Consider the following 21,269-nt stretch of genomic DNA (forward strand, 5'->3'; position numbering starts at 1 on the left):
ACAAAATCAGCCATGCACAAATAAAACTGACGGGCGAGAATTCTTCACTTCCCCATTGGATCCCAAGGCTGGTCTTTGCTTAAAGGTTTAAGGGTTGCTCTCCAACTGGATCACTTCCATCCTAGTCCATCAGGAGAAGTTCATCAAGGCCGGCGGTTGGGCAAGTAATCGGAGGCCGTCTGAGCAAACTTTGGAATTTGCTACCCCAGATTTGATGCTGGCTAGTCTGGCTTCGAACCTGGGTTGGACCAATTGAGAATAACAGTGTTGGAAGGGATCTCGGAGGTCATCTGATCCAATCCCCTGCTGAAGCAGGAGACCCTATGCCGGGGATGTCCAGCTTTAAGGGCTCTGGAGTTCAACAGGTTCACTATGGCTGGCTGGGGAATTCTGGGAGTTGAAGTCCACAAGGTTGGATAGCCCTGGCCTATGCCATTCCAGATAAATGGTTGCCCAGTCTCTTCTTGAAAACCTCCAGTGATGGAACACCCACAAGGTCTGGAGGCAACTGGTTCCATTGGTTAACAGTCAGTGTTTCTCAACCTTGACCATTTTAAGGCATGTGGACTTCAACTCCCAGAATTCCACAGCCAGCAATGCTGGCTGTGGAATTCTGGGAGTTGAAGTCCACATGCCTTAAAATTGTCAAGGTTGAGAAACACTGCTTCCCATTGTTAGGAAATTTCTCCTTGATTCCAGATTGCTTCTCTCTTTGATTAATTTTTATCCATTGCTTCTTGTCCAGCCTTCAGGTGCTTTGGAGAATAGCTTGACCCCCTCCTCTTCTCTGGGCAGTCCTTCAGATATTGGAAGACTGCTAGCATGTCACCCCTAGACCTTCTTTTCGTTAAACCAGACCTACCCAACTCCAGCAACCGTTCTTCGTATAATAAGTTTATTTCTGCTCTCAACTGCAGTCGTTAAGTCGAGGATTACCTGGAGGAGCCGTTTCCCAGGTTGGTGGGAAAACTGTTAAGGCCAAAGGAGGAGAGGAAAGGAAATGGGGTAATCTTTCTGGGAGATCTTTTCTGCAGTAGATCTTCCCCAGGTGGGAAAATGCCCAGAACTCCCCGGAGGCCCCTGTGTGTCTTCCCGCCTGCATTCTGACAACAGTTACGCAAACCCTTGTAATTGCTGGCTTTGCCTTCGCTTCGGGGACAATCTTTTCTCCCTCGGCAAGCCGTGGCAAGGATCCTTTGTGTGTTTTTCATCACAGGCCCCATCGCTGCAGGAATGTGGCCGGCCTGCCAAGCCCCCCCCCAGCCCTCCGGCTTCTCTTGAGCGCCTTTGCCTTCTGGGGGGGGGGGCAAAGGGGAGGCGGAAATCCACATTTCAAGCAGGCCTTTTGATCCCAGGCGAATCCAGACCCGTTGGCTCCATCGCTGTCTGTCCGTGCCAGCCAGAGAGAGATGCTCCTGGACAAGGGGTGCCGTTGGCAAGGGCGAGGAAGGCCTGCCCACCCCTGGTGGGCAGGTTAGGCCAGGGAGGGGCTCGGGCTTGCCTGGATGTGGGCGTTCAAAGGACACAGACCGCCGGCTGCCACCCTCAAACGGGCTGGCTCTGGGCCGCTCATAGCAAGAAGCAAGCCTAAAATAAAAAATAGCAATCAATGGTAATAATCAATCATGCGGATGATCATCGGATAAAATGTGGGACGCCTTCTCGACAACGCCCCCTGTGGACGGGAGGGGGAGTTTTGCAGCATGTGGAAGTGTAACCTCTGAGCATGTGCAAAGTGGGTCCCGTTGTTGATCTTGTCTTCTCCCCTCCTCCTCTCCCCCTCCCCTCCCCTTCTCCCTCTCTGCCTCCTTTCCTTCTACTCCTCCTCCTCCCTTCTCCTCCCCTCCTCCCCTCCCCTTCTCCTGGTCTTCCTCTTCCCCTCTCCTCCTCCTCCCCTCTCCCTCCCTTCTCCACCCCTCCCTTCCTCCTCCCCCTCCTCCCCTTCTATTCCTCCCTTCCTCCCCTTCTCCTCCCTCTCCTTCTCCACCCCTCCTCCTCCTCCCCTCCCCTCCTCCCTTCTCCTCCTCCTCCCCTCCCCTCCTCCCTTCTCCTCCTCCTCCCCTCCCCCCTTCTCCTCCTCCTCCCCTCCCCTCCTCCCTTCTTCTCTTCTTCCCCTCCCCTTCTCCTGGTCCTCCTCTTCCCCTCTCCTCCCCCTCCCCTCCCCCTCCCCCCTTCTATTCCTCCCCTCCCTTCCTCCCCTTCTCTTCCTCCCTCTCCTCCTCCCCTCCTCCTCCTCCTCTCCTCTCCTCCCCTTCTCTTCTCCTCCTCCTCTCCTCCGGTTTTTACAGCCCTCAGTTGCCAAGCATCTGAATGTCAATCACATGGCCATTCAGATGCCACACTGGTCATAAGCGTGAAAAACCATCATAAGTTACTTTTTTCGGTGCTGTTGCAACTTTGAACGGTTACTAAACAAACTGTTGTAAGTCAGGGACCCCCTGTATACAATATCTATATAAAAAGAATCACCCTCGTCAGCTAAAGGTCTCCATGCAGGGAGAAGCATGCCGGCTGGCTGCCCTCTCTTGGGGGCCGGCATCTGGCAGGTTCTCTCCTGGGGGGCCTTTTGCAGCCCCAGAAGGGATCCCCGCAGCTGGCTGGGGTCACCAGAACCGGCGTCAGTAACAGCTGCCTCTGCTCTGCTCTTCCTAAACCCACTTTGGCTTCTTTCTTAGGTCAGAACTCACCTGGGCACCTTTCTCACCTGAGGGCCTCGCTAAAGGTCAGCTGCTGGCAGAGAAGGAGCCTTGCCACATCAGCCTTGCGTCACCCCCACCAGCTACCTGTGCTTGGCCTCTACCTGACCTTCCTCTCCGCTGGGAACAGGTGGATCGTTCCAGCGAGTAACCAGCTCCGGGTAAGGTGTGCAGAGTGTCCGGCAAGTAGGTCAACCGTTGTACCAGCCTCTGAGCGCTCCGGACATGCGGTTATCGCTTTGCACCAGCATTAAAGGTTCAGGGTTACCACTGTGTCAACTCACAAAGGATAAGTTCTTCTCTCTTTCCATTGCCCCAGTTGATTGGGTTGTTTCTTTTTTTTAATTAATTAACGAAAAGCAAAGAAAAAATTCTAAAGGAAGGAGAGGAAAATGAAAAACAGAGAGGAAGGAACAGAAATATTCCAAAGGAATACTTACAGACCAATAGAAGGCAATATTTGCAGCTCAGGTTGAATTGTTGCTTTCTGAGCTGCGTGGTTTTCTTGCAGACATTTCATGACCCAGCTAGGTAACATCATCAGTGCTAGAAGGCAGGAGGGGTTGTGGAGAGGAGGAGGAAGAGGAGGAAGACTGTGGGGTCCTTGGTGCTCTCTGAGCTGGGTGGTTTTCTTGCAGACATTTCATGACCCAGCTAGGTAACATCATCAGTGTTAAAAGGCAGGGGGGTTATGGAGAGGAGGAGGAGGACTGTGGGGTCCTGGCTGCTCTCTGAGCTGGTTTCCTTGCAGACATTTCATGACCCAGCTATGTAATATCATCAGGGCTAGAAGTGGACGGGGGGGGGGTTGTTGCTCTTTAGGACAAGCCACTTGCATATAAATGGACAGCAAATCTTCCTCAGCTCTCCCAGCATCTATTGTAAAGCCCGGCCCTGAAGCTGTGCAGGCGGTGCTGTTTAACCAACGCTACCCCTGCAAAGCTCAGCCTTTACTCTAGTTTGCAATGCTTTATGATGACATAGATCCTAATAAAAGTTTATTACACGTTTCATGCTTGTTTTCCTAAACACTATAGAGCAAGGGTGTTCAGCCTCGGCAACTTTAGGACTTGTGGACTTCAACTCCCAGAATTCTGGGAACAGGTCTTAAAATGGCCAAGATTGGACCGTCGCTATACAACCTCACCGCATTAACACAGTCAAAAGGGGGGAAAAGAGGCAATTCACCCAACAGGAGCTGTTCTCCCCCCCCCCCCCGCCAAGAAAAGGGTCTCCCCAGCCAACATTGTCTTTTTGGTTGCTCCTAGGAGGGGAAAAAGGGGGGGGCACATTTTAGTTTCCATATGCAGAGCGGCTGCCGATTCTCCCTCGCAGGGAATGAAAGCTTATTCAATCTCCCCCCCCCCCCATGGATGCTGGTTCTTAGGTGTGCCTCTTAGCGTGCCGGTTACGGCTGATGGTTAGGGGAGTCCAACAAATTCCTCTTTCCTTTTTTTTCAAGCTTGCACAGATGCAGATTCCGGCTTCCTCTTCTGCTGTTGCAACCGTCTGGAGCTGCTGTTAATTCCCGCCCCCCCTTGCATCAGCCAGTTGAGGAAGTGGGAGGGCTGCTTGCTTCAGGGCACGACAGAGTCCTCTCCCCTTGCATCAGCAGCCTGCACAAGCTGCAGCCCCATAGCAAACCTTAGAACATAAGAATCCTAAGGCTGTAAGGGACCTCAGAGGTCTTCTAGTCCAGCCCCCGCCTGCTAAAGGCAGGAGACCCTTATACCATTCCGAACAAATGGCTGTCTGTTGTCTTTTCTTGAAAACCTCCAGTGATGGAGCACCCACAAGTTCTGGAGGCAAGCTGTTCCACTGGTGAATTGTTCTCCATTGTCAGGAAATTCCTCTAGTTCCAGGTTGCTTCTCTCCTTCATCAGTTGCTTCTTGTCCTGCCTTCAGGGGCTTTGGAGAATAGGTTGCCCCCCTCTTCTTTATGGCAGCCCCTCAAATAGATACACTGCTATCATGTCACCCTCAGTCCTTCTTTTCATTAAACTAGACATACCCAATTCCTGCGTTCTTGGTATGTTTTATTTAGCCCATTACAATCCTTCAGGCTGGCAATCCTTTTTCTAAGGAAACCCCAGATTTAAGGTCTGGGCACCTTCCTGTGATGGTTTCTGAAACACCACATGGCCCGTCTTAACTTAGCCTAGCCTAGCGTGTTGTGTGAATGTGGAATTTCTCTTCGCCCCAATGCAGGGTCGTCCTCTTCCTCTGCTTTACAGGTGTTTCACTTCAGGATGGAAGACTTCGGATACAATCAGGGGTCTGCAAAGTCTGGGCAACGACACCTGCAAGGCTGCAGATGTATACAAAACAAAGCTTCGATTGCAGCATCACGGTCGCGAGTCCAGGACAGCTGGCGGTTTAGGTTCTGCTTAGCAAGTTGTGTAAATGGGTGCAGGGGGCTAAGCTAACATGCAACCCCAGGCAGTTGTGGGTTGACAAGCCACGGTTTTGCAGGCTGGACAGCGTCTGCACAATTTCAAAGAGTGGCTACATTTCCACCATCGGGGAGTTAGGAAAGGGTGTGTCCTGTTTCTTGGCTGCCGAACCTGACATCCTGGCCTGTTGTTCCATGTCATCGCTGGGTTGTTTTGCCAATAAAAGGCCGCCCCTGTTTTCAGGCAGAACCGGCTGATCAACAAACATTGCTACCTGGCGTTGGACCTTGCCAGGAAATCAGGATCAAGGGCAGTTGATCCACCACTTCAAGGGCAGGGCCCTACCATTCGGCCTTTCTTCCGCCCCCAGGGTCTTCACCAAGATCCTGGCGGTGCTGGCAGCCCCCTTGAGGTTGGCTCCGGTGCACGTCCAGTGTTACCTGGACGACATACTGATCCAATCACATTCAGTCACGACTGCCCAGTCGGACTTGGCCCTCACTGTCGAAACTCTCCAGAACCACGGGTTCTGGATCAATTTCAAGAAGAGCCAGACATCCCCCTCGACCCACCTGTTACACGTGGGCGTGGTAATAGACATGGACCCTTGCCACGTGTTCCTGTCAGAGGAACAGCGCAGGAGCATCAGGGATCTGGCCCTCCGAGTGCGCAGGAGCAAGGCAGTGACACTAGCTAGCCTTTCCCAACTCCTGGGGAAGTTGATATCCTGCACATCGACAGTACCGTGGGCCCGGCTAGAGGGCACCCTTGGGGGATCTTCCCTAAACATGCAGAAGCTTTTTTAAAAAAAAGATGCTTGAAAAAATACCCAGATCCCAGAAAGGCTCCATCTACCCATGTCATCTATCCATCCGTGTCTGTCTGTCTGTTTATCTATCAATCATCTATTCATATTTTAAATCTGCCCATCTCCCTCACAGAGGATCCCTGTGCAGTGAGCACAAAAAAAACTACATTATTTATAAAGAGATGCATGATTGCAGGACTGGAACTTTAAACTGCGCATTTCCGCGCCTGCTGATGGGTGGAGTGCAAGCCTGCCTTGACTTCCTAGGGGCATCCCCTTCGCCCACAATCACTTCCCCAATCAGTTGCCCTGCAGAGCATTTGGCCCGTTGCCTCTAGAGCTCAACCTCAAGGATGTGTGGACTTCAGCTCCCAGAATTCCCCAGCAGCAGGAGACGGGGAGTTCTAGTCCGGCCTTAGGCATTGAAAGCCGGCTGGGTGACTTTGGGCCAATCACCAGGAGACGGTGAGTTCTAGTCCTGCCTTAGCTGTGAAAGCCAGCTAGGCGACTTTGGCCAATCCCTCTCTCTCTCTCTCAGCGTAACCCAGTTTGCAGAGTTGTTGCTGTTGAACAGAAAAGAACGTCGTGCAAGGCTGCTGCCTTGTGTTACTCATAAAATTATTGCTCATGAAGTTAATAACGGCAGGATAAAAACCAAATCAATAAAATAGAACAAGGCACTAAATCAACAGCAAATGGCCCCGAACTTAAACCCAGACAATCTTGACTTGTTCAAATCGTGGCCATTGGGTGGGATGCGTGAACCAGGCTGCAGGAAGTCCCAGTGATGGGCAGAGGACTAAAAAAGCGCCCCCTGGTGGCCACCGATCCTCAACCTGGGCAAACTTGGCAAGGCGGTTGGTCACCAGGTCCAAGGACAGAGCTGACCAATCACCAGACAACATCTTGGGTTTGGCCACCCTCCTTACTACTGCAGAGGTAATGTGGAAGGTGAACAGGGAGGCAATTTGCTCTCCCGGAGGCATTTTACAGCCCAATGTTCCTGCTGATCCAAAATATCTTTGATAGATGCACAGCAGGGTCATTCCGACCTAGAAGAGTCTTAACAATTGCTGGGTGTGCATGCGAACATGCGACACGCCTGTCTGGACTAGGGCTCACAATCGCAGGTTCCTCCTCGCCTGGCCCACCAGCCATCTGCTATCAAGAGAGAGGTGGAGTTTACTTGGGAATTTCAAATAAATGTTATTTATTGATTGTGGGGAAAAGGCCAGTCTTGCCAGGAGAAAGTCAAAGAGCTTGAACGCTGTCTCCATGAACCACGTAACCCTGGATCACTGATCAGGGTTTGGCCCATCTATTTTCCTTTTTTTAAAAAAAAATATATGTTATTTTCATCTTTTATAATGTTGTTTTGTAAGATCGTAAGCTGCCCAGGCCGCATGAGAATGAGATGGGCGGTGAATAAATTGAATATTTTTACTGAAGCCTAAGCAAGGAAACCAGATGGACCTCTGGGATCTTAGAGCAGCGGTGCCCAGCCTTGCCAACTTTTAAGGCTTGTGTCCCAAAAGTGCTTTTTCAAAAGGCAACTTGATTTTTCTTTTTCCTTGAGGATGTTTTGCTTCTCATCCAAGAAGCATCTTCGGTCCTTCAACTCCCAGAATTCCTCAGTCAGCCTGTTTCATGCTGGCTGGGGAATTCTGGGAGTTGAAGTCCACCCATCCTAAAACATGCTGTCGGGAGAATTCTGGGAGCTGAACTAGCTTAAAAAGTTCCTGACATTTTGTTCATTTATTTCGTTATTAAATTTAATTTAGGTTGAACAATTCTGCGTTGGACTATTTAACATGGAGAGCACAAGAAAACCTGGTTTATAGGGTTCAGTAAGGGGAGACAGGCCTGCACGGAGTGGTGGACTATCAAATATTATGGAATGGGTTCATAAACTTTGCTAACGGGCAACTCAGTGCTCCCTCTTGCCTAGCAGTTCTTGGTCTGGCACATACAAAACACCGAAACAAAACACAATTAATTGGATTTGTTAGATTAATCGAAGCGAACACGGGCTGGGGAAGCAGCGCTGCATTGTTCCTCCAGAAACAGGCCAGGATTTAAATGAGCAACTTCCTCCCTTTCTAGTGTTGGATGGATGGTTTATTTCAAGACATCACTTTACTGGCAGTCGAATTGCTCAAATCCACTTATTACAGGTGCCTGTACTCACACTCACACGTACTCAAACACACACACGCACAAAAGACGTGGTCCCTCTTCTGCAGATGCAGCAGCACAAGATGTTGACGTGGATGGCCAGATGGGGAGGGGGCAGCAGACCAACAACAGGGAGAGTGGAGAGCAGTGGGAGATCAAATGGCAAGGCGGGTGGGTGGGTGGGAGAAGGAGCTCTCTCTCCTCTTCAACCCTCCCCCCTTTTGAGCAAAGAAGCGAGCCTAACCTGCCAGCTCTCCCTCTTCCACAGGGACCCCACTTTCCAGGCAGGGGGGGAGCAACAGAGGAGATACTCCAATGCAGACCCCTTCCCCAAAAACGCTTGCTCCCTGCCAGCCTTCAGCTCTGGGTTATGGGGGGAGCAAGTCTCTGATTTGGGGCGCCGGAAAGGAAGAGAGGTGGGGCTGGCAGGAAGCGGCAGGGTCTGAAGAGGAGAAGGACCCCCAACGAGGCCGTGGACAAGCCCCGCCCCCACAGATCATTCCAACGACTGCAGCATCAGAAGCTGCTTCAGCACCTTCGTCTGGCTGGTTTCCCGGATTTCTCCAGCGAGGAACATCTCATCCACCACCGTGTAGACCTGCAAGGGAGCAGAGGGGGCTGATGAAATGGGTGGGGGGGCAAAGGGTCCTACGCAGGAGAGACCACCGAGGAGGGCTGCCGGCCTTGGAGCAGCCTAGCCCAAGTCTGTCCCACTCGCTCGAAGATGAGTGGCAAATAAATAAATATATTGGATAAATCCCAGGTCTAGTTTGGATCCTGTGGGCTGAAGAATTTCAGCTGGGGAGTCCCAGAAGAGCTTTTTCTGCCACAGCCCCCCCGCCCTCTGGAATACAGGCAGTCCTCCACTTACAACAATTGAACCCATCATTTCCGTTGCTAAGTGAGACAGCAGTGGAGTGAGTTTCCCATTTTTGTGACCGTTCTCGCCACAGTTGTTAAATGAATCACTGCAGTGGTTCAGTTAGGATCACGGTCGTTAAGCGAATCTTGGCTTCCCCATTGATTTTGCTGGTCAGAAGGTCGCAAAAGGGGATCACGTGACTCCCGCGAGTGGCTGAATTTTGAACACATGACCACAGGAGATGCCCAAACAGCTGTGTGAAAAATGGTTGCAAGGCACTTTTCCCAGTGCTAGCCTAACTCTGAACGGTCTCATCACAAAGTGGAGGACTCCCTGTATTCTCCCTCCCTCGGCCCCCACCCTCCTGGCCTTCCGGGAGAGCCTTAAAAACTGGCTCTGCTGGGGACCCCAATTGGGGGGCATTCTACACTGGGGATGGCTATTGGGGTAGACTGGGGTAGGCCACCTTGGCTCTTTTATGACTGGTGGACTTCAACTCCCAGAATTCCTGAGCCAGCCTGGCTCAGCTTGGAAACTTCTCCTTTTCCCCTCAGCACGGCTGGCTCAGGAATTCTGGGAGTTGGTCCACCAGTCATAAAAGAGCCGAGGTTGCCCACCCCTGGCCTAGGCCTGTATTTCTCAACCTTGGCCACTCGGAGATGGATGGACTTCAACTCCCAGAATTCCTGAGCCAGCATGGGGGAACTATGGCCCCCTCATGACTTGCGGACTTCAACTCCCAGAATTCCTGAGCCAGCATGGGGGAACTATGGCCCCCTCATGATTCGTGGACTTCAACTCCCAGAATTCCTGAGCCAGCATGGGGGAACTATGGCCCCCTCATGATTCGTGGACTTCAACTCCCAGAATTCCTGAGCCAGCATGGCTCAGCTTGGAAACCTCTCCCTTTTCCCTCAGCATGGCTGGCTCAGGAATTCTGGGAGTTGAAGTCCACCAGTCATAAAAGAGCCAAGGTGGCCTACCCCTGGGGTAGACAGAATAGCAGAACAACAGAATTAAGAGAATAGCAGACTCGGAAGGGACCTTGGAGGTCTTCCAGTCCAACCCCCTGCTCGAGAAGGAGATCCTATGCCTTTTCAGATAAACGGCTGTCCAACCTCTTCTGAAAACAAGTAACGAACTCCCACCTTGTAGAAGTTGAAGACCAGGTCGAGCTCGCAGACGTTGTGAAAATACTCATTCAGAACCTGAGGGGAGAGGGAGAAAAAGGCCGGTTGAACGTGGGGCTTCAGCCTGCGCACGAGGTGGGCGGGAAGTAGGGTGCAACCCCGGGGGCCGAGGACACCTTGCTGCAGAGCAGGGGCTGTTCCTGCAAGAGGCTGTCAGGTACACATCAGCCCCGTTTTATCAACTAGCCCAAGGGTAGGCAACCGTGGCTCTTTTATGACTCGTGGACTTCAACTCCCAGAATTCCTGAGCCAGCATGGGGGAACTATGGCCCCTTTAAGACTGGTCAACTCCCAGAATTCCTCAGCCAGCATGGCTCAGCTTGGAACCTCTCCCTTTCCCCTCAGCGTGGCTGGCTCAGGAATTCTGGGAGTTGAAGTCCACGAGTCATCAAAGAGCCAAGGTTGCCTACCCCTGGGCTAGCCTTTTGTGCAAACGCTGAAAGGCAGCAAGAAGGCGGGGAGCAGAAACAGGCTTGGTATTGCTACACCAGACCACGCCTGTCCCCATCAGGTCGTCGTTGCAGGCGGTCCTCGACTTACGACCACAACTGAGCCCAACTTTTCCATTGCTAAGCGAGACCTGCGTTAAGTGAGTTCTGCCCCCTTGGACGGCCTTTCTCGCCACAAGTTGTTAAGCGAATCGCTGTGGATGATAAATGAGTAACCCAGTTGTGAAGGGACTCTGGCTTCCCCGTTGACTTGGATTGCCAGAAGGCCGCAAAGGGGGATCAAGTGACCCTGCAGCCGTCGTAAATGTGAGTCAATTGCCAAGCATCCGAATATAAATCAGGTGACCACAGGGATACTGCAAGGATCATTAAATAGGAAAAACAGTCGTTAAGTCACCTTTCTCGGTGTCACTGTAACTTGGAAAGGTCACTAAACATTTGCAAGTCGAGGACTAACTGTATTACTCTTGTATCCACTTATCTGGAACGGTAGAACTTCCAGAACCGCTGCGCAAAGACAGATGTTCACCGGCCTGTGAGGGAGACAGGCCTGCTTTGCAGCTGGACAGGCCCACACTCACCTCCACAAAGTTGTGAATGGCCTCGAGGTAAGCTAAGTTGTTGTCGTTCACATCCACGCAGATGCAGAAATAGAGCCCAGCATAACGCCGGTAGATGATCTTGAAGTTGCGGAACTGGGGGGAAAGAAGCCAAACCGCCATCAGGGCAAGGAACACAAACACGGGTGTCCGTTAGAAGCAGGACAATGCCGGTCAAGGGGGATGGGGAAGACTGGGCTTATCTGCTGGTTCTACCACCAGGCCACGATCCTCTTCTCAACACGAACAAACCTGCTTTATGCAAATGTTTGGTCAAATGGCTCCTAGCAAAGATGGGTTTCACCAGCCTTAAAAGATGCTTATCCTTCTGTCATTTGTGTTAGTCTTTCAACACTTCCCTTGTAGGTCACACCACAGAGAGTAGAACTGCCCTGGTTTGAGAGGGAGATGCCCTGAGGCCATCAGTTTGGTCTAATGGTTAAGGTGCTGGCCTAAAATCCAGGAGGTTGTGTGTTCTAGTCCTGCCAGCTAGGTGACTTTGGGTCAATCACCAGGAGATGGTGAGTTCTAGTTCCATCTTAAGCATGAAAGCCAGTTGGGGGACTTTGGGCCAATCAGAAGGAGATGGTGAATAGTGAATAGAGTTGGAAGGGACCTTGGAGGTCTTCTAGTCCAGCCCCCTGCTCAAGCAGGAGAACCTATACCATTTCAGAAGTGACTGTCTAATCTCTTCTTAAGTGAGTTCTAGTTCTGCCTTAGGCATGAAAGCCAGCTGGGTGACTTTGGGCCAGTCACTCCCTCACAGCCCAGCCCACCTCCCAGGGTTGTTGTTATGGGGAGAACAGGGGGAGGGATTATTATGTATATTCGCCGCCTTGAGTTATTTGTAAAAACAATAAAGGCAGGATAAAAATTTAATAAATAAATAAGGCCACAAATGTACTACCTCCACAAAATTAGTGTGCTTCGCATCTCGGACGGTGACCACTGCATGCACCTCCTCGATCAGCTTTTGCTTCTCGTCATCATCAAACTGCATGTACCACTTGGCCAGGCGGGTTTTGCCAGCCCGGTTCTGAATCAGGATAAAGCGAATCTGTAAAAGAGGAACCACAAACAGGGCTGCCTGTAATCCAGAATCCAAATAAGCATTCAGCTACAAGCAGCGAAAAGCTCCCACTTGCAGTGCAGAACTCCTGTGGGTGCTGGGATCCTCCAGCTAACATCAGGAGCTGCTACAAAACCGTTTGTTTCCTCTTTGGTCTCCATTTAGCAGACCTAATTACTGCCTGCTTCCTCTTGGCATCTTTGGCTGCACAAATTGCACACTGGAGAATGGGGCATTTTTCCAAAGGACTGCAAAAACCTTGCTAGTCTGACCCCATTTTTGCTTAGCTCCACTTTCCAACTGTGGAGCTAAGATAGGGAAGTGACCCACCCTAATCAAGAAAGCCAGCCCAGCACAAACAGCAAAGGCTTGTGATCTCTTCCAGCACCAAACAAGACACGTTTTCTTCTGATTCCAGGAATAAGACAAGCAGTTTTACATCCTGGTTAATCAGGCAATCTCCACAGCACAAGAGGGTAGAACAGCAATGGCCTGTTTGCCAAATTAAAAAAAAAAAAGTCAGATGTCACCTCAAGGGAATTTTCACAAGACAGATAATCCTCGACTTACTATTCATTTAGTGACCATTCAAAGTTACAGCGGCCCTAAAAAAGTGACTTATGAATGATTTTCACACTTACGACCACTGCAGCACCCCATGGTCACATGATCAAAACTCATTGGCACCTGACTCATACTTATGGCGGTTGCAGTGTCTCGGGATTGTGTGATTCCCTTTTGCGACCTTCTGACCAGCAAAAACAATGGGGAAGCTAGATTCACTTAACAACCGTGTTACTAATTTAATAACTGCAGAGATTTAGTTAAGAGCCATAGCAAGCAAAAGGACTGAACTACTATCTTGCTTAACAGAAATTTGGGCTGAATTGTGATCCCTGTAGTTTGGATTTTAGTGCCTCTCCTCTTTTTCATCACGCTGGCTGGGGATGATAGGAGCTGTGTGTGTGTGGGGGGGGCAATATCCCTAGCAAAATACGGTTAGCCTACCTTCCAGGGCTGTTGTAAAGATCCAGAACTGGATTTTTTTGCCCCTGGCCCACTTCTGAACCTCTTTTACCGGGGGATGCCCCTCAGAATCTCTGCCATTTCACAGATGTTGTGATAAACGGGAATAATGTTTAATATTTTGCCTGCTGGGAAGGGGGGGGGAAGGGCAGAGAAGGGGGGAGATTGGGGCAGCTAGGGTTGGGTGGCCCCTAGGAATAGGGCCTGGTCTAGGAGGGGACTTAGGCCCACGCTAAGACCCCCTACTCGTCCCCCCGACCAAAATAATGGCATTATTAGGGTTTATCACGACACCAAGCAAGCCCCCCCCGTTTCTCCCCCGCCTGGAAGCCTCGCTGCTGCAGTGACCCCTCCCGCCTCCTTAAAGAGACCCCCGCCCCTTCTTACCATGACGGCTCCCGAGTCCCCCTCCTCCTCCTCCTCCTGCTGCCCGCAGAGCCCCTGGCAAGCTGCTTCAGCCCCCCGACTCTATTCTGCCTTCCTACCGGATATTCGATAGGGCGGCTGCCAAGCACTCAGCCGGTCGGGAGTTGTAGTCTAAATGCAGGAAGGAACCGGAAGAGGAATGAAGCACTCCGGGTCAGGCCTCGCGCCAGCAAGGAGCCTATAGGATTGTTTTCCAGGCCGGGCGGGCCACGCGACGGCTGCGCTGCATGCCGGGAGCTGTAATTTCTTTGGGTTGGGAGAAAAAAAAGTGTGCCGATCGCTTCCAGTAGGGGGAGCCCGTGTTCCGTGATGTTCGCACGAAGCCGGGGACTCGTGTGGCAGAAGGAAACTGAGCGAGTGACGCCTCAGACGCTGCCTGGGCTGAACTTTAACCCCAGGCTCAGCCGGGCCTTGTAGGCCCAAGGTTTCTGCAACGTAACGCAAGAGGGTGCTGCGATCTAGAGGGAATAGGAGACATGCTTGGAAATACTGTAGTCATCCTGATAGACCTCTCGCTTGAGAACTTCAACTTTTCATGGGAACAAAATAATAATCTCAAATAATGGAGGCAGATTGTTGTAGAGCATCTCCTGCCCCAATGGGTGTTTGTCACCCTAAAAAAGGAAAATTTGGTTCCCCAGGGATTCAAGCTGCAAAAATAGGCCAGTTTTGCATCCTAAGCAAAGGACTACCTGAATTAATCATTCTGAGAAACATGCAGTGCAACTTCCTGGAACTTTGTGGTATAGGCTACAGTCCTAAGTAGCAAACTAGATAGATGAGAGCGGGCATCATAATTTCAAAAGCCACTTGGGGAATTTTCTGGGAGATTTCCAGCCCTCTTTAGGAAATGGGTTTGGAAGAGACCACATGGTAGAACACAAAGTCCACATCACCTGCCGTTAAAAAGATCAAGAAGCAGAGGATGGAAAAGACTGCTGTGAACAGTTGTGCTGTTCTTCACCGAATCTACAGCGTTTTTCTCCGACGTGCTGTTGCCCAGGTGTGTTAAAAATCCCATTTTAGAGCCGAAGTCCATCTCTTTCAGAGGGCGGCAGGAAAAAGGGAAAAAGAGAGCCCTGGGTGCCAGCCACTACATCGTGCCATCTGGAATGTCACTTGCCCACTCTAGAATGCCCACAGGGAGAACCGTATTTGTTTTGTTTGTTTATTTTAAAGATTCCTGGGCAAAGCTCAGGTTTGTGACAAGGCAGGTTTCCAATCTTGCGGTCTGTGAGTCAGAATAAGAAATCTTGATTTAAATCCCGAAAGATCACCCCCAAAACCATGGACTTTGGCTGAAAAGTAATTGATCTCAGCAAGATCTTCACTTTTTGGTTGCTTTTCTCCTGCTGTGGAAAACATGTCTATGGGTCTTCCCTTTGCTCCCCCACCCATTTTTTTCCAAGTACTGGTAGTCATCAATTCCACAATTGTGCCCAAACTTCAAGATCCAATCTGGGTTAGTCACCAGGACCAGAGGTTTATTTTTCTGAGCTTTCGGACCCGTGCTGGAGCCCATGTTCAGGGAACTTTTCTCTACTGGAATATGGGTTAATTATGGGTTTATTAACATATTCTAGTAAAAAGAAGTTCCCTGAACATGGGCTCCAGCACGAATCCCAAAACTCGGAAAAGTAAACCTCTGGTCCAGGTGACCGATCCGGATTGGATCGTGCAACATTATCCTGGGACATGTATGTTTGCCTTCATTTGTGAGCCCAAATTTTCCATTGCTAAGCAAGACAATTGCTAAGTGAGTTTTGCCCCATTTTATGGCCTTTCTTGCCACACTTGTTAAGTAACACAATTGTTAAGTGAATCTCACTTAACCACTGCCTTGCTTGGCAACAAAAAACTTGGACTCAGTTGTGGTTGTGAGTCAACATCTGCACCAAGAATTATCCTCATAACTGCTCTTTCAGCTTAATTCCCTGTGGAACCCCAAACAGGACCTCCCCAGTTTATCTTCATACCTGGGTTGAGTGGTCCTTAATTAGCTCCTAAGCAATTAGTATTTGAAATCCACAAGTCCTAAAAATTGCCAAGTTTGGACACCTCCGATCTAGCACAGATAATAAATAAGTGAAATTGGTTGTGGTTTAACGTGCTGGATGAACTCTGCTGTTATTATTTAATCAATTCTGATTTAAGCAAGCCACAGTTTAGCATAACATATAAACCAGCTGTCTGCTTTTGGTGGCACTCCCAAGTATTGCACGAAGATTTCTAGCCTAAATCGGGCACGGACAAATCATGCAGCCTATTTGTGTATGATGGGTTCCTTGTTCTATCCAACTTTTATAAATTAAGATAATAGTGGTAATGTTTCCGCAAAGGTTCTTTTAATTAACATATAAAATTAACAAATATGAAACAAGAGGCTGGTTCACAGCAGAGCAAAGCAGCAGTTTCCACCATGAGCTTAATTCAGAAAATTGCCTTTGGGCCTCATTGAAACTTAGAGAAATTTAGAGAAAATAAAAATGGTGTCGGTGTGGTGCAGCCCAGGTTTTTATCTAGGAGAGTGCCTATTTGCCCAGAAATAGAGCCAAGCTGGCACCTTGGAAAATAGGGGAGGAGGAGAACAACATCGACTGTGGGGACCTTGGTGCTCTCTGAGCTTGGTGGTTGTCTTGCAGAGGTTTCATGACCCAACTAGGTAACACCATCTGTTTCAGTACCAAGAAAAAATAACACCCCACCCATTTATAAGACAAGCTGCTAGTATACAAAGAGAGGAACCCCCCTCCTCCCTTACAGCACTGATGACGTTCCCTAGTTGGGTCATGAAACGTCTGCAAGGAAACCACCCGGCTCCGAGTCCCCCAGGGACCCCGCAGTCCTTGCCCGTTCCCAGCATCGGAGCCCCCTGCAGAGGCGGGCCTTCACTCAGGGGTCCCAAGGCAGAGACGGGGCTGCCCACCAAAGGCACCAACCGGGATGAAAGCAGCCCCGGGGGCGGGGAGGGCAAGTCAACCCTGAACGGCCGGGCGGAGGAAGGGCGCCGGGGTCGGCGAGGCGCCACCGGAACAAAACCCGGTGGCGGCGGCGAGGAGAGTCTGGGGGCGCCGCGGCCAGACCCCTTTTTCTTCCCCCCACCTCCCGGGAAGGGCCCGGAAGAACCCACCAGGTCCTCTCCGGGGGTTGGGTGGTGGGCTCGGCCGGGGGGGGGTTCCACCCCCCGCGAAACACCCCTTCCCCAGGAGAGAACGAGCCTCCGCGTGCGCGTGCGCGCCGCTGCCGCCGCGTTCCAGACTCCGGCTTCGACCCCCCCCCCGCCTCACGCGCGCCCTTCTTTCCCTCCCCCCTCCCTCCCCCTCGTTCGTGCGCGCCCCCGCCCGGCAGAGCCGACCCGCCCCCGCCCGGCGCGGGCCGAGAAAGGCGGGGCCACCCCGGCGCAGGCGCGTTCTCTCCCTCGGCGCTCCGTTCCGGGGGCGCGCCCGCATTCTCTCCTCCTCGGGCCGTAGCGTCGGCTCCGCCCCCCGCACGGCCCCGCCCCCCCGCTCGCTCTCCCTCTCAGGGTCTGCCGGCGGCGCGAGCCGCGGCTCCTGCGCCAAGGATCGGCCTGCTTGGGCGCGCGTGCGCGCTAGTGTCGGCGCGCGCGGCCCCTCTGAGACGCACGCGGCCCCGCGCCCCGTCGCTTCTCCCTCAGTCGATGGTTTCGCTGCCGCCGCCGCCGCCGCCCCTCAGCGTGAGGCGAAGGCGCCTCCTCGGCCTCTCCCGCCGCCGCCCCCCGCCCGCCGCCCGGCCTTCCTCTTCGTCCCTCGCGGCGACCGGGTGAAGGAAGGCAGGAAGGGCGAGCGAGCGAGCGAGGAGGGAGGGAGGAACATGGCGCCGCCTCCTCCACCCTCGCCGCCGCCGCTTCGGGTCCTCGTCCGCCCCGCCCCGAGAGCCCGGCCTGGCCCGGCCCCGCCGCCCCCGACCCGGTGAGTTGACTCGCCTCGCCTGCCGCCGCCGCCTCGGCCCGACGGAGGAACAATGAGGGAGAGGAGGAGGCGGGGGTCCCGGGGGAGACCCTTCCCCACGGTGCCCTCCCCCGGACCGCTGCCGGCGGGCGGGGGAGCCCTGGCGGGGAAAGGGAGGCGCCCCTCGGAGGGAGGGAGGGAGGAAGACCCTTCCCCGCCTCGGGGAGGGCCAGGTGCGTCCTCCCGCCCCCCCCACGTCGGGGATGCAGCATGGGGGGGAGGGGGATGCAAGGAGGAAATGGGTGGCCCCTCCCGGCCGCCCCCAGGCTCCAAAGGGGGCATCCCTGGCTGGGGGGGGGCTGCCTGTCTGGCTGCCCCCTCCGGGGGGGAGAAGAGCCCCCCCTCTGCCAGACTTACCCCCCTCCCTGCAAACCCAGCGCCGGCGCCTTTTCATTCGGGGCCCGGCTTGGATATGCCGGGCGGACCCAGACAATGCGGGGCCTGGAGTTCCCCGGGTGCTGTGATTGGAGGGCGGGGGGGGGCTGGAATTGAGGGGAAAGGGGAGAAAGTGTGAGGGACAAAAGGCCACTGCTGTTGCTTTGGGTGCGCATTGGGGGGGGCTGGGAAGGAGGGACCATTTGCTGGTGGGGGGGGGAGAGAAAAGGCTCAACTAACCTCTGTCAACCATCAGAAAACAGCCAGAGATCCGTTTGGAGCAGCAGCAGCAGTAGCGAGAGGCTGTGATCTGCTTGTGATCCTCTTGCTCTGGGAATGTTGGACAGGAACTGGGAACCACAATTGGGGGGGGGGGTCCTTGGGTCCTCCGGATGAACAGCTGGAATTCCATATGGTCCTACTTTGCCACTGGGAAGGAGGGCTTCCTCCAGCCCTGCTCTCTCAAGGAAATGGGAATTCCTTTCTCCTAAAGTTGAAGAAGTTGGAATACAGATAATCAGTCCTCGGTTTACAACCATTGGTTTCATGACAGTTCGAAGTTACAATGGCACTGAAAAAAGTGACTTATGACCATTTTTCACATTTAACAACCATTGCAGGATCTCCGTGGTCAAAATTCGGTCGTTTGGCAACTGGCATGTATTTATGAGAGTTGCGCTGTCCTGGGGTCATGTGATCGCCATTCGCAACCTTCCCAGCTGGCTTTCCATGAGCAAAATCAATGGGGGAAGCCAGATTTTGCTTAACGACCCACACGATTCACTTAACAACTGTAGCGATTCACTTAACAACCATAGCAAAAAGGTCACAAAATGGGGCAGGACTTGCTTAACTAATTCCTTGCTTAGCGGTGGAAAGGTTGGGCTCGATTGTAGTCACAAGTCTGTATGTTGAGATAATGTGTTTGCTGCAGAACTGAAATGAATGTTGGGATTCCAAGGTAATCCATGGGAATTATATCTATTGCCCCAGTTTTAGAACTGAGGGCTCATTTGGGGGGACAGGGTCCATACCGCTTCATTGTGAGCGTGTTGTCTCCCCCACCTTCACTTTCCTGTTGCCTAAAATGGTAGACCAAAATTGGTTTCACACTTCTCTGCACAGATTTAGTATAATGTTCAAAATAAGGCTCAGTTAGGGCCTACCTGTGTGAGAGCAGTAAATGAGGTGCTGTTTTCTGCATCTCTCAGTTTTTGCTTCCATCTGGCTCTCCTGGGAACATCATCTCCAAACTCTCTGCAGAATAGCATCCTTTGGCTATTTGTAGTCATCCTTTCTGCAAGTCAGTAATGCTTAGGAAGCAAAAAGAGGTTTTCCTTAACTTGTGGCTGCAAATTAAAATATGATATTTTGTTTGATGCGGTAGAATTTATCAGGATGATGTTACTTTAACAAAGCCTTTGGGGAAATGTCATAATATCAGTCATGCTCAACTTCTGGTGACTTCGTGGATGTATCACTCTAATTCTCTTGGCCACACTACAGAAGCAGTTAGGGATTCCTCCAAGATGGTTTTTTTTTTTCAACTTCCCAATGCTGGAAAATCTGCGATTCGGTTCTCTACCATCCAAGTCAAACTGGACCAGACTTCACCTACCTTCCAAGCCTAGACAAAATTGCCTGTTGTAAAAGCCATCCAAAGCACAGGGGGGAAAAAGAAGGCAGTCTAGCATTAAGGAACATGCCCTCTACATTTTTCTTCTAAATTCTCCTCCTCTCTCAACAGTATATGGTTGAGATACATCAAGGCTACGCTTGCCTCCTTAGGCTTATTTTTCCAGGTCACATGTGCTCTCGCCATTACGTTTTCCCCAAGGATGGATTGAGAGCAATAGCCTTTTTCCTTAGAATCTCTTGATTGTTCTGTTTGAATAATTTAATTGGGAGAATGTAGTCTTTGTGGTAGACATGACACGAATATCCAGGTTCTTTCTTTTGGAAAATTAGAATCGCTTTTACTTTAGGAAGCTTTGAACTTAACTAATTATCCTAAAAGACAGGAACACAATTTTCCAAGAGTGAATATCTGAGATTATAACACCATTTCAGCAATTTTCCTTTTTTTCTCTCCTTGTCATCAAAACATCATCCTCACATAGCCTTATATAGCAAATAAATTAGAAAGTGCAAATGACAAATAATGAGCATTCTGTTTACTCTGCAAGTGCAAAGACTATCACTCATTTAAAAATGAATCCACATTTTCATTTATAAAGTTGTGTTTTTAAGAGGTTAGTAATCATCAGTTGTCTTAAATAGCATTTATAGGAAGGGAAATATGCTTTTATTAAAGTTGGTTCAAATGTTCATTAATATTTATAAGCTTCTCTACTTTCTGAGGTTTTTGTTTTACCATGTTTTGATATCAATTCTTATTACTGATATGGACACCAAAACCATTTTTTGCTTGTTAATCTTTTATACAAAATAATATATTTTATTATTCTTTATGTGCAATCACAATCTAAACAGTGAATCTTTGGCAGAACTAATTCTGCCAATGATCATTCATAATTTCTTTCACTAAGATAGTCATGAATTTTTAATTCTAAATGGTGGTGGAGAAATCTTAGCAAATATGTTTATTATTTGCTGATTAAATAAATAATTTTGATCCTGAAAGGCCATTTTAGATTTATTTACATCTGAGCATTTAGTTGCGAAGTAGAATTCAATCAAGTTTGTTCTCTGTCTCTCTCTCTCTCTTTGGTAAGTTCTGAAAATACTGCCAACAGCAGATTTTCAGGATGTGGCAGTAAATAGTTTTGTTTTTTTTCCATTCCTTCACACAGGATGGACTGAAGCCTTAGACCCGGCTTTTAACCACCATTCTCATTCTTGCAGGCAAATGTTGGTGTGTTTTTTTGTAAGAACATGTTATATACATTAAGTAGACAGCTTTACCCATGGTTTTTTTCCCCTTCTGGTTTCCACTTGATTGTAGGAATTCCTTCTCCATGCTGAAAGTTAAGAGAGGGAGAAAATGCGAGACAAATGACATATTTTTATCTGTTTTCAGGTTTTGATGGCTATAAGGATCCTTAATGGCAAGATTGTTACATATTCTTGTTTCTAAGGTTCTTTGTGTATTCTGCAGAGGTACAGATTTTGTTCTTTTTGCGGGGGTTCTGGAGGAAAAAAATGGGGTGCTGAAGAGAGAAGGATCTAAGGGAAAGACATATATCCCACTAATTTTCAGTTAAAAGTAGCTT

The 21,269-nt window shown here is 50.6% G+C and overlaps 2 protein-coding genes across 4 annotated transcripts in view; one reads left to right on the forward strand and one right to left on the reverse strand.

Moving 5' to 3' along the window:
* Nucleotides 1-7,884: 7,884 nt before the first annotated feature.
* Nucleotides 7,885-13,863, reverse strand: AP2S1 (adaptor related protein complex 2 subunit sigma 1). 2 transcript variants are annotated; one of them, XM_039325020.1, is made up of 5 exons: nt 13,753-13,863; nt 12,080-12,229; nt 11,155-11,268; nt 10,083-10,142; nt 7,885-8,670 (listed from the first exon to the last, which is right to left on the reverse strand). In XM_039325020.1, the coding sequence occupies exons 2-5, from the start codon at nt 12,170-12,172 to the stop codon at nt 8,569-8,571; spliced, it is 369 nt and encodes a 122-aa protein (XP_039180954.1). In that variant the 5' UTR covers nt 12,173-12,229; nt 13,753-13,863; the 3' UTR covers nt 7,885-8,568. The 2 variants fall into 2 exon arrangements, with proteins under 2 accessions (XP_039180954.1, XP_039180953.1); XM_039325019.1 differs by having other exon boundaries at nt 13,655-13,813.
* Nucleotides 13,864-17,208: 3,345 nt separating this feature from the next.
* The window catches only part of ARHGAP35 (Rho GTPase activating protein 35), a 48,797-nt gene continuing 44,736 nt past the window's right edge, over nt 17,209-21,269 (forward strand). The window contains exon 1 of one of the 2 annotated variants that reach the window (XM_039325018.1): nt 17,209-17,622. The gene's annotated coding sequence lies outside the window, so the exon portion shown is untranslated. The remainder of the gene's footprint in view (nt 17,623-21,269) is intronic. The other variant, XM_039325017.1, reaches the window with a different exon arrangement.

Source organism: Crotalus tigris, unplaced genomic scaffold, assembly GCF_016545835.1.
Source record: "Crotalus tigris isolate CLP2741 ecotype Arizona unplaced genomic scaffold, ASM1654583v1 scf7180000024316.1084291, whole genome shotgun sequence".
Lineage (NCBI taxonomy): Eukaryota > Metazoa > Chordata > Lepidosauria > Squamata > Viperidae > Crotalus > Crotalus tigris.